The 13306-nt window shown below is 41.3% G+C and overlaps 1 protein-coding gene across 1 annotated transcript; it reads left to right on the top strand.

The window, feature by feature from the left end:
* Window positions 1–6381: 6381 nt before the first annotated feature.
* fut7 (fucosyltransferase 7) lies at window positions 6382–9205 on the top strand. The gene is made up of 2 exons (XM_012856347.3): window positions 6382–6418; window positions 7078–9205. Exon 2 carries the CDS (start codon window positions 7117–7119, stop codon window positions 8149–8151), a length of 1035 nt encoding a protein of 344 aa, XP_012711801.2. The 5' UTR covers window positions 6382–6418; window positions 7078–7116; the 3' UTR covers window positions 8152–9205.
* Window positions 9206–13306: the final 4101 nt, after the last annotated feature.

The raw sequence follows: 13306 nt of genomic DNA, 5'->3' as shown, positions 1-13306 counted from the left end.
GTACCTGGGTATTAAAATTGTGCTATCTCTGTCTGACTTATATGGAGTAAACCTTACTCCTTTAGTGGAGAGGATAGAAGCTGATTTTGCTCGCTGGTCAACTTTACCCATCTCGCTCGCTGGCCGAATAAGCTTAGTGAAGATGGTGGTTCTTCCCAAATTTCTTTACATGTTTCAGCATCTTCCACTTTTTCTAAATAAGTCATTTTTTGTAAAATTGGACATAATGATTTCTAATTTTTTATGGGCTGGGAAGCCAGCTAGAATTCGCAGATCGGTTTTACAGTCTCCCAAGGAGAAGGGAGGATTTGCCCTCCCAGTTTTTAGATATTATTATTGGGCTGCGAATGCACAGAAATTGTTGTTTTGGATGAAGGAGGAAGACCCTTTGCCAGTCTGGGTACAGTTGGAGAGGAAATCTTGTCCGTTCTCACTCCGTTCAGTCCTGTGCTCACAACTTCCTCTACAACGTTTAACTACTTGCCCTGTTGCATCCACTTCTTTGAAAATATGGAATCAGTTTAGGAAACAGCTTGGCCTCTCAAATCCATCTGCTCTGACATCAGTGTTTAAAAACTGTACGTTTGAACCGTCCCAAGATTTAGCATATAAAATCTGGCATGATAGTGGTATCAAGTCAATAGCAGATCTCTATTCTGAAAACATTTTCTCTTCTTTTGAACAATTGTCTGTCAAATACCATCTTCCAAAACACCACCTTTTTAGTTTTTTCCAAGTTCGTGACTATGTTAAGAAGTTGTTCCCTTACTTTCCGAATCGCCCTCCAGAAACCTTATTGGACTCTCTTCTCGTAATTGATCCTAATCTTAGAGGATGTATCTCAATACTGTATAAGCTTATTTGGTCAGAAACCTCAACACCCGCAAACGCAGTTAAATCAGCTTGGGAGGAGAGTCTTAACATTGTATTCACAGAACAACAATGGACATCTGCACTGGCTCTAGTTTATTCATCGTCCATCTGTGTCCGCCATAGACTAATTCAATGCAAAGTTGTTTACAGGGCTCATTATACCAATTCACGACTAGCGAAAATGTATTCTTCTGTAAATGATGCTTGTGGCAGATGTAAACTCTCGCCTGCCAATCACTCACACATGTTTTGGTCATGTCCCGAGTTGAAACTATTCTGGACAGGGATTTTTAAATCACTGTCTGAAGCATATGGTTCTCTGGTAGTCTCCAATCCAATGTCTGCAATCTTTGGCATCCCCCCTGCTTCTAACTTGCCTAAAGGAATGGAGCGGGCTATAGCATTTACCACGCTTTTAGCTCGTAGGTTGATCTTACTTAACTGGAAAGATTCTCAACCCCCTTCACATGCCCGCTGGATTCGAGAGGTGCTTTACAACCTCAAAGTAGAGAAATTGAGGTTTTCTCTTAGAGGCTCCATAAAGTTATTTCAGGCTACATGGGACCCTCTTCTTAGGTATTTTGACTCTTTGAATCTTCTTGACCCTCAGGATACTTGAATGCCCAACATGATCTCTACTTATCTATCTACATTTACATTCATGTCTACCCCCTTTTTGATCTGTTTTTCTCTTTATACTTTTTATTTAGATATATAAATTTTTATATATATTTTTTTTATTTTTTTATTTAATTTTTTATTTTTGTTTATTTATTTGTTTTTTGGCCTGTGGGTGGGGTGGGAAGCCAGGGTGGATTGGGGGTTGACAGATCTGTGACATCGAGATTGTATTGATACTTTGATTTTGTCCCAATAATGTCTGTCTTATGTTCAAAATGTTCAATAAATAAAGTTGAAAAAAACAAACGAAAAAAAAAAAAAACGTTGCGCAAGTATTTTCAGTACCGTAATTACATTATTTTTTTGGCGACCCGGAAGATATTCACTTCGCGCGTGCGCAAAAGACGGATGGTACGGATCGTGCTACCGGTACAGATCAGTTAGTGACATCGGGTAGTGACAGTGCCATGGATCTACATGATCTTCATGTGTCAAGATACAGATCTGCAATAAGATATGAGGTGATTTACTGTTAGAACATCTGCTTCCCCAATAGGGTTGAAGGGATAACTTGAGAGTAAAAGACAAAAGCTTCAGGGTCTAATCAAAAATAAAACTGAGAAAACCTGAGTAAACAACAACATGACACACGACACAGGAAACCAAAACCTCAACTCAGAGGTTTTGGCACACAGACATTATATGGAAGAAGCAGATTCTCTGCTTAGATAATAGAGGAATTATTGTGCAGCTTTAGGACACAACCCAGTCCTAGCATTCCTGCACATTAAACTGGCCTTTCACAGCAGTGTCCCTCCATGCTGTGTTCTGATTTCTGTCCATTCACGCAACAGTTGTGAATAAATAGAGGAATTTACATCCTGGAGCTAAACTGCTGGTTGCAACAGTGTCACTGCGGTCGGTTTCATCAGGAGTCTAACTGAAGGCACAGTCCCTCCGCAGAGCTGCAAGAACAGGAAGGGGAAGGGCAGATGCATGAAAAAGCACCAGATAAATCAGTAATGTTCTACAGTGCCACTAATTCTGAAAACAAGCTGGCGCTCGATCTGTTTCACAAGTCCTCTACATTCTGAGAGAGGAGATGGCAGGAACGGAAATGAACACGCCCTCACATACAGTGCTAAAATGAATTCCCCCTTTTTTAATTTCTCCTGTTTCTGCTTCTTTGTCACATTTTTAGATCATCAAAAACATTTAATATCAGACACAATTACCCGAGTAATTAAAATGCAGTTTCAATAGAGAGAATTCCTCTTCAGGGTAGAGGTTATCCTAAAAAACATTAGTACCCTGTGTTTAAAAGCAACTTCCCCCTCACCTAATGACTTGATGTGCCACTCTGCCAGCAAAACATCACCATCAAGTGATTGTGATAACTGGAAATAAGTCTTTATCATCACACTGGAGGAGTCTTAGTCCTTCAAATTCCTCTTTGCATGTTTGTTTTTAGTCAGACACACCAAATGCTTTTTTTCTAGCATAGATGGCCAGGCCACAGCATCTCCGTCTTATTTAAATCTAGACTTTATTTGGCGAATCCAAAACCTTTGTTTTCGAGATGGATTAGCTGCTGTGTTTTGGATCATTGTGCTACTGCTTAACACCATGTGTGTATGTGGTTGTCAATAACTGAGCAGAACTCATCAAGGTCCAGAAGCAGCCCCACATCATCACACTACCACTGTGTTTGAGTGGTGACCCCCACATTCCAAACCTTTGTTTCACAGAACATTTCCTGTTTCACAGGTTGTTAAGCATAGCTTATTTTCCATCAGTAAATTAAGTTCTCCGTTGAAAGCTGCCTTGTACATTTTCTCAGGTTATCTTAGTCCGATATTAAACTTTGTTTAAAAAGCTAAACCCGACAAAAAGACAAAAACTGCATAGATCTCGATGCCGATTTCACACCACTATATTTGCAGAAATGCCCTGGAGACAGCAGCAATGTTCTTTTTTCTCATTCACAAATAGATGTCTTTGTTAACGGTGTGACTTCCTCATTGCGTTCTGCATTAGACAATGTAGCTCCCTTGAAAAAGAAGGTGATTATTCACAGGAAGCTGGCTCCCTGGTTTAATTCAGAGCTGCGTTCCTTGAAGCACAATGTTAGGAAATTGGAGAGAAAATGGCGCTCTACACACCAAGAGGAATCCTACCTAATCTGGAGGGACAGTCTATTGTTGTATAACAAGACCCTTCGCAGAGTTAGAGCAGCATATTTTTCATCATTAATTGAGGAGTCACAGCTCCGTTGATCCATCCATTCCCTTTATCAATAAATCCTGATGAATCCAATCAATTACTTCAACTACAAGCATGTCTTGATGACATCAAAAGCTGGATGACTTTAAATTTTCTGCATTTAAATTCTGACAGAAGACAGAAGTTGTAATCTTTGGACCAGAGTCCTCAAAAAATAAACTTATTAACCAATCACTTAATCTGGGTGGCATTAACTTGGCCTATGGTAATAAAGTAAAAAATCTTGGTGTTATTTTTGACCAAGACATGTCATTTAAATCCCATATTAAACAGGTTTCCAGAGTTTCATTTTTTCACCTCTGGAATTCTGCCAAAATTAGAAACATTCTGTCCAGGAGTGATGCTAAAAAAACTAGTCCATGCATTTTTTACTTCAAGGCTGGACTACTGTAATTCTTTACTATCAGGAAGTCCAAAGAATGCAGTTTCAAAGTCTTCAGCTGATCCAAAATGCTGCAGTAAGAGTTCTGATGAAAATCAACAAGAGGGATCATATTTCCCCAATTTTAGCCTTCCTTCATTGGCTTCCTGTTAAATTAAGATTTGAATTTAAAATTCTTCTTCTAGCGTATAAAGCCCTTAATAATTAAGCTCCATCATATATCAGAGCTCTGATTACCCCGTATGTTCCTAACAGAGCACTTCGCTCTCAGACTGCAGGTCTACTGGTGGTTCCTAAATCTCTAAAACCAGAATGGGAGGCAGATCCTTTAGCCATCAGGCTCCTCTCCTGTGGAACCAACTCCCAGTTTTGGTCCGTGAGGCAGACACCCTGTCTACTTTAAGACTAAGCTTAAAACGTTCCTTTATGACAACGCTTATAGTTAGAGTGGCTCATGTTACCCTGAGCCACCTCTATAGTTATGTTGCTATAGGCTTAGGCTACTGGAGGACATCAGGGCCTATTTTTCTCACTCTACTGAGTTCTACTGTTCTCCAGTCTACTGTTGTACAGTTTTGCATGACTGTTGTAATTTCAGCGTTTAACTTTTTGTTCTCTCTCTTTTTTCTCCATAGTAGGTACACCTGGTCTGTCTGTGGCATCATCCAGGGAAGACAGATCATCCGCTACTACCATCTAATGTAGAACAGATTACTGGATCAGTGTGTGCTTCTGTACTTTTTTGTCTGTCTTGTTGTGTCTCTGCTCTGTCTTCTCTAACCCCCAGTCGGTTGAGGTAGATGACCGTTTATACTGAGCCTGGTTCTGCTGGAGGTTTTTCCTTCCCGTTAATGGGGAGTTTTTCTTTCCACTGTCGCTTCATGCTTGCTCAGTATGAGGGATTGCTGCAAAGCCATGAACAACGCAGATGACTCTCCCTGTGGCTCTATGCTTCTTCAGGAGGGAATGCTGCTTGTCAAGACTTTGATGCAATCAACTGGTTCCCTTATATACGACATTGTTTTTGACCAATCTGTATAATTTGACCCAATCTGTATAATCTGATTGATTTTGACTTTGTAAAGTGCCTTGAGATAACATGTTTCATGAATTGGCGCTATATAAATAAAATTTTGATTTAATTGAACTATATACGATGACATGATTTCAGGATTAAGAGCTTTACAAAAAATATTCTCATAAAGACAATTTGTTTGTATTGTGAGGATGCAAGTGCAGACAGGAGGCAATTATGATCCATCCATCCATTTTCCAAACCGCTTAATCCCTCATGGGGTCGCGGTGGTTGCTGGTGCCTATCTCCAGCGTTCACTGGGCGGGGTACACCCTGGACAGGTCGCCAGCCTGTCGCAGGGCAACACAGAGAGACAAACAGGACAAACAACCATTCACACCTAAGGACAATTTGGAGAAGCCAATTAACCTAACAGTCATGTTTTTGGATCTGGGAGGAAGCCGGAGTACCTGGAGAGAACCCACGCATGCACAGGGAGAACATGCAAACTGCATGCAGAAAGACCCAGGGGTGTACTTGAACCCAGGACCTTCTTGCTGCAAGGCAACAGCGCTACCCACTGCGTCACTGTGCAGCACAATTATGATAATGCTGAAATATATAGTTAATAAGGAAAATAAAATACATAAAAAAACACCAGAAAAAGTGAGAAGCAGTCAGAATAAATCCATGGGGGGTGGGGGGGGGGGCAGAGAGAACTTTGGAAGACAACAGAAGGACCAGTAAGGAGATAAAAGAAGAATACAACACTGTACGAGAGGAAAGCAGATGTCTGAATGCAGAGGATAGGAAAACCGGTGAGACTGCAGCTTAGAGGCGAGTAGCTCCACATGAATCAAGAAGGGTAAAACTTAAAGTAACCACATAGGGAAACACAGGAACCGAGTAAATGGAAACCTCAAAACAAAATTCTAAACATGATGCAACAGAAAGACAGGAAAAGAAAAAAGGGAACTCCAGAAAATAGCATGAGAAAGAACTAAGCCCACTAAACTTAAGAATTCAATGAATACAAAATAATATAAAACTAAGCAACAGCCTAAAAGTACAAAAGACTGTGACACCTGATAGAGGAAAAGGATGAGTACACCACAAGAAACTGAGTGGGTGAAGCGAGAGATGAGTTAAAAAGTCACCGAGGGCAGGACTTCCTTTCTATTTCAAGAGGTTGACAAGGACAACGTTGGCAGACGGCAAGGCACCTGGTGTGCCCTCTCCGCAAGGTAAGAAGCCTTTTTCTGCATAGCTCCTGATTTAATTTAACAACAAGGATCTGATTCATTGAAGATTTAGCAATGGAAGCTTTTACTCTGTTTGTTAAAATTTTCTCAAGGTTTTTTTTTTTAGAAGGGGCTGTAAGGGAGTATTAAATACATAACCTGTCTGTTTTGTTTCACAACTGTTCTCCAGTGCAACCTTCACAAGAACTTGATTAGAATTAAACAAACAAGAGCTTGTTTACCGGTATATGACAGATAATAAAGAGAAATAAGTAGTGTCATAGTTTAAAACAACCATAAACAGCTATGCTTCAGTGGCGTCAAACTGTTCGCTCGATGCTTTAATATATGCTTCATTTCTGTAATTATCATTGAAGCAACACTAACAATGAAAGCCTGTAAAGAACAGACACTCATCTGATCCACTGTTGGGGTGAGACTGGACCAGCACAAACTGAAGAACACAACCCTTCGCTGTCCCAAATTAATCTTAGATGGTGAACAGATTGCTTGTGTCAGGTTTGCCTGTTATTGACCTGCCAGTCTCGTTAGGTGGGAAAGCTTCTGTTGTTGACACAGGTTGCTCTGTTCTTTAAGCATTAAGGAATATACTGTGAAAAAGAAATGATGATGTCTCTGATCTAACATCCCTTCCTTGCCAGTAACCTGTGAGCTTTGGACCTGGATCCCACCCAGCAGCCATGATAGCTCATGGATCCAGACTGCTGTGCTTCTTCCTCGTCCTCATCCTCCTTTGCTGCCTCTCACTGCCGGTTTATCACCTTTTGGGAATCCAGAAGCAGTACCCTACACCCAGTCCTCAGCGGAATCTCAGCATCTTGCTTTGGCACTGGCCTTTCGGACGGTCCTACAGTCTCACCGGGGACAAATGCCTTGAGATGAGTGGCATTGGCCACTGTTTCCTCACTGATGACAGATCCGCCTACCCCACCGTGGATGTGGTTGTGTTCCACCACAAGGAGCTGAGCAATGGCGCATCGGCTCTGCCCCTGGACCTCCGTCGTCCAGCAGCCCAACACTGGGTGTGGCTGTCTCTGGAGCCTCCAGTTAACAACGCAAACATCAAGCAGCTCGGTGGTGTCTTTAACTGGACAATGAGCTACAGGAGTGATGCAGATATACCTATTCCTTATGGAAAAACCCTTCCAGAAGATGGAATACATGGCTTTCAAAGAACTTCAAACCATTCCTGCTTTGCCAGCTGGGTGGTGAGCAGATACAAGCCCAACCAGACTCGTGCTTATGTTTACCAGAGTCTGAAAAAGTACATCCCCATCGAGCTGTATGGAGGGTGGAACAAGAAGCGTCTCCCAGATGATAGACTGCTGCCCACCATCTCAAAATGCCTATTTTATCTGTCCTTTGAAAACTCTGAGTCAAAGGACTACATCAGTGAGAAGCTGTGGAGGAATGCTTTCCAAGCAGGCGCTATTCCAGTTGTTCTTGGCCCCAGTAGGGCCACCTATGAGGCTGTGGCTCCGCCTCACTCCTTCATCCATGTGGCTGATTTTACAAGTGTAGCAGAACTAGCTGCCTACCTGAAATATGTGGCTGCAGACAAGCAAGCCTATGAGGGTTACTTCAAGTGGCACCAAACTCACAGGATCAAAACCTATACTGACTGGAGAGAAAGGCTCTGTCAGATCTGCCTAAAATACCCCCGTTTACCCAGCCTGAAGGTTTACCAGGACCTGGAGGGCTGGGTTAACAGCTAACACCCCCATTCCTCTTGCTGCCTCCAGGCAACAGTGCAAACATTGTGCAAGGTTTCACACTGTCTTTGGTCAGCCATGCAGGCCTGGTAAACAGGAAAGGAGTCATAACAGATCTCTGTGGTTGACTGGCTTAGATGTATCAGAAGGCTGGAGAGAGAAGAGACACATCTTCTATCGACAGTGACACGTTTGCTATAACCGAATCAGTCGAGCAGAAAATTCATTGAAATCTCTTTGCCAATTATTGGAGCCAGACCTCAGGGTGATGTGGAACGGGAGAGGTTTGGAAAATTTCTAAATAATTTTTTTATTTTTTTTATTTTATGCTGTTTCCACGTTTATGATATTAGAAAAGAGACAAAAAAAAGTCTACTGTCAAAAATGATCCACCATATTACTGTCGATGTTGCTCTGGGATGGGTTATGTCAGCAACTTACGGTCCGGTTCTTCTTATTAAAGCTTCTTTTTGAATTTAGATTATTTATTAGCATCATTTTATAGCAAGCTTATAACAAGCTTTGGAAAGGAAAACTGATGCAATTGAAAAGCAGCAACATGCAGTACAAGATTTACATTAAATCAGCGATCCAGCTATTTTTTTCTCTGCTCACATATTACTCTGCTGAATGAACTTTAAGCTCAGTGTGACAGAATCCTTCTCGCAGCTCATCAAGTATGCTTTAAAAATAAAACAGCTAATTTAATAGCCGGTATTTTGACTTTTCCGGAGCATGCTGATTGTCAAGTAGAATGAGTGCAAAACCAGAACTTCATATGAACAGAATCAAGTACTTTTTCACACACTTGTTTCCCCTCCTCATTTAGGTCAAAATCTCTGCAGTGAATGAGAAATTAAACTTAGAATAAAAGCTTGAATCTACCCCACCTCAACCATTTCTGTAAAAAGATAAGTAACTGACCATTAAGTCCCTAAGCTGCTTGAGCTCCAACAACAGGATCATTTCTCCCCCTTTACATCTGCGGATGCTTTCTGAACTGTTGGCCGGCTGATAACATCAAGAACAATGGCCTCTGGAGAGTGTTCACGGAAATATAAACACTTTCACCCAAACAGATACACATAAATGATGCTCATATAAACTGATGAACTTACATGCGACTAGTATCAAATGTTTACTTTCTGCTATATGTGTCTCGTCTTATTTGTGCTTTTTCTGCAAGAGGTTTTTAAAATATCAAACTTTATCCTGTTATAGGATAAAGTATGAGTTATGTTTTTTTCCTCCCACCTTCCTTTTTGTTGCCTCTATCTTTTCACAGAGTAATGGCAGCGCCATGTGGGCACCGTGTAAGGTGGTTCCTTGGCAGCAAGGCCTCAGTAAATTGTCTCCCCCTGAAATGTTTGTGATGTTTGTTATGTTATGGCAATTGTACTGAAACAGCAATTTCCCTCTGGGATTATTAAAGTATTTCTGATTCTGATTCTGATTCTGATACCAAGTGTAACATGCGGTATGCTGAAAAATTACGATAAAAACCAAAGTAACCAAAACAAAGAAAATCCCATATTTAATTTAAAATGGAGACAGGCCCACACAGTGTATTCAATTCAATTCAATTCAATTTTATTTATATAGCGCCAAATCATGAAACATGTCATCTCAAGGCACTTTATAATCTGATCCAATCTGTATAATATGATTGAACTTGATTTTGTACAGATTGGTAAAAAATTTCCTATATAAGGAAACCAGTTGATTGCATCAAAGTCCCGACAAGCAGCATTCACTCCTGGGGAACCGTAGAGCCACAGGGAGAGTCGTCTGCATTGTACATGGCTTTGCTGCAATCCTTCATACTGAGCAAGCATGAAGCGACAGTGGGAAGAAAAACTCCCCATTAACGGGAAGGAAAACCTCCGGCAGAACCGGGCTCAGTATGAACGGTCATCTGCCTCGACCGACTGGGGTTACAGAAGACAGAGCAGAGACACAACAAGAGAGACAAAAAAGCACAGAAGCACACATTGATCTAGTAATCTGTTCTACATTAGATGGTAGTAGCGGGTGAGCCGTCTTCTCTGGATGATGTCACAGTTAACAGAACGCCAGACCAGGTGTACCTACTATGAAGAAAAAGAGAGAGAGAAAAAAGTTAAAAGCTGAAATGACGACAGTCATTTCAATGTAATACAATGCAAAACTGGAGAACAGTAGACTGAAGAACAGTAGAAATCAGTAGAGTGAGAAAATTAGACCCTGATGTCCTCCACCAGCCTAGGCCTATCACAGCACAACTATAGAGATAGCTCAGGGTAACATGAGCCACTCTAACTATAAGCTTTGTCAAAAAGGAAAGTTTTAAGATTAGTCTTAAAAATAGATAGGGTGTCTGCCTCACTGACCAAAACTGGGAGTTGGTTCCACAGGAGAGGAGCCTGATAGCTAAAGGATCTGCCTCCCATTCTACTTTTAGAGACTCTAGGAACCACCAGCAGACCTGCAGTCTGAGAGCGAAGTGCTCTGTTAGGAACATACGGGGTAATCAGAGCTCTGATATATGATGGAGCTTGATTATTAAGGGCTTTATACGTTAGAAGGAGAATTTTAAATTCTATTCTTGATTTAACAGGAAGCCAATGAAGGGAAGCTAAAATTGGAGAAATATGATCCCTCTTGTTGATTTTCATCAGAACTCTTGCCACAGCATTTTGGATCAGCTGAAGACTTCGAACTGCATTTTGTGGACTTCCTGATAGTAAAGAATTACAATAGTCCAGCCTTGAAGTAACAAATGCATGGACTAGTTTTTCAGCATCACCCCTGGACAGAATGTTTCTAATTTTGGCGATATTCCGGAGGTGGAAAAAGGAAACTCTGGAAACCTGTTTAATATGGGATTTACATGACATGTCTTGGTTGAAAACAACACCAAGATTTTTAACTTTATTACCAGAGGCCAAGGTAATGCCATCCAGATTAAGTGATTGATTAAGAACTTTAAATTTCCTGCATTTAAATTCTGACAAGACAGAAGTTGTAATCTTTGGGCCAGAGTCTTCAAAAAATAAAGTCATCCAGCTTTTGATGTCATCAAGACATGACTGCAGTCTAAGTAACTGATTGGATTCATCAGGATTTATGGATAAATATAGCTGAGTGTCATCAGTGTCAACAGTGGAAATTAATCCCATGCTGTCTGATAATTTTGCCATAGAGTCGACCATCTGCAAAGCCTTATCAGCTCTGTATGATGAGTCATCATCATAGTCTCATCTATTAAAGGGCAGGTTCAGGAGTGTTTGGAGGGACGTGCTGTTCTGTGAAACTATTATCCGTTGAAGTTCCCTTACCTGTTGTACAGACCTCAACATTTTATTGCCCACATCGGCCAGCTGATTACCTTTGAGCAGCCCTTGAACAAGACTAAAGACCCGTTTGCAAATGTTTTTCCTCTCAAGGCGCGACCGCAACGGGGAGGATCGAGAACATCATGGGGAATTTTAAAGTGAATGCAAGGTAAAATAACTGCAATTAACCCAGAATAGAAACTGATATATTTGCTTTGGATCGTTCATCGGGAGAGGTTGTACAAGTCAGCGCTTCACTTAGATATGTTGTAGATGTAACTAAAATTGTTAATTTCATCGAGGCAAGAGCACTGTACCACAGACAGTTTGTTTTACTGTTGGAGGGGTTAGAATGGCATTGGACGTCAGACTACCAGAGCTCTGTGAGACAGCTCAGCCTGGGCAAGATGCTTAAAAGGGTTCGGGGTGAGCACAGATTCAAGAGTTTTGTGAAAAGAAAGACAAGGGCTCCATCCGAATAGCCTTACTAAAAGGTCCTAGCTATTGTTCCGTAACCTTTCATATGGTCAACAGCAAGAAAACTATAATGGGGATGAAAAGAGTTCCGGACTGCTGTGCCAGTCTGGGACAGCCTTTAACTCCAATGTCATTACGTGACGGAAACGCTCCTGGATGATGCCAGTCAAATCTGAGACTACAACCGAAGATGAACTATAAAGTGTCCGCTCTCTGTTCTCCGGACGTTTTCGTTGATTTCCATGAGGGGGCTGTGCTTATACGTCGTCACGCAAAGGATTTTGGGATACCTTAAGGCCTCTTGGCACCGGTAAGGGACGTCGCCAGGTCCCTAGGCAAAACTAGCAGTGGGAGGGAGCATATAGGCTCCTTTTCCTACCTCCTTCCTTACTGACTGCACTTTCCAGACAGCACTTATCATGGGGACTGCTGATGCACTTCCACTTTAGCTAAAGAGTCCTTACTCAATAAGGGTTTTCAGATGGAAACAAGGACATCCCAGAGCACTCAGCAGCTCCCTGGATGGCAGATTTGTCCTTTGCTGTTGATGTGACTGTGCTAATGAATGAACAACATACTAAGCTGCAAGGCAAGGGCCTCTGTGCAGACGAAATATACAGCTTGGTGACAGCTTTCCTAATGAAGTTGAAGTTATACCAAGTCAATAGGAAGGCAACGTTCTCAATGACATGTAGACACTGGAAGAAGGTACACTATGAGCTAATCACCTCCATTAGTGATCTTCCAGTTTAGGGGCGCTGCATGGAGAGTTTTCAAGACTTCAAAACAGTTTAGAGTGAAATGCACCTGATTTCTTCTCCCGTTACTTATAGTGTGAATAATAATGCACCAGGCGAAGTCCAGCTGAAACTCAGCCATCTGATAATCTACTGTCAGAACATTTTAAATCAGTATCACCGACAAAGTTTTATCCCTCACTAAAAGAGGAAATCTTACCACACCTGAGGAGGCCTGCTCAGAAGTTGTTGGTTCCCTTTGGATCTTCCTACATCTGGGAACAGAGGTTCTATGTAATATCTGATCCTGATCCCAGTGATGATCACGTGTGTGCTGTCCTTCACATGTCCACCTCAGACATTCAACCTGACTGCAGCTGAAGTCCAAAAACAGCTAGATTTCTCCCACTAAACTTTAAAACCTAATTGTGAGGAAGCTTCATTTATTTTTGGCTGCTTTAATAAATAAAACGTCAGGCTTTCAAATTTCATTTGTATTGTTATTGATATATTAGACCAAAGAATACATTTTTTTCATGTTTTCTGCATTTTTATATAGGGTGTGTAAAATCTATCTATTTGTATCTTGTAAATTGTATGTTCAGAAGAATACTGACATTGCTGAAGAGG

The sequence above is a fragment of the Fundulus heteroclitus genome, chromosome 12 (genome assembly GCF_011125445.2).
Source record: "Fundulus heteroclitus isolate FHET01 chromosome 12, MU-UCD_Fhet_4.1, whole genome shotgun sequence".
Taxonomy (NCBI): domain Eukaryota; kingdom Metazoa; phylum Chordata; class Actinopteri; order Cyprinodontiformes; family Fundulidae; genus Fundulus; species Fundulus heteroclitus.
This window is presented reverse-complemented; position numbering and strand designations above follow the sequence as displayed.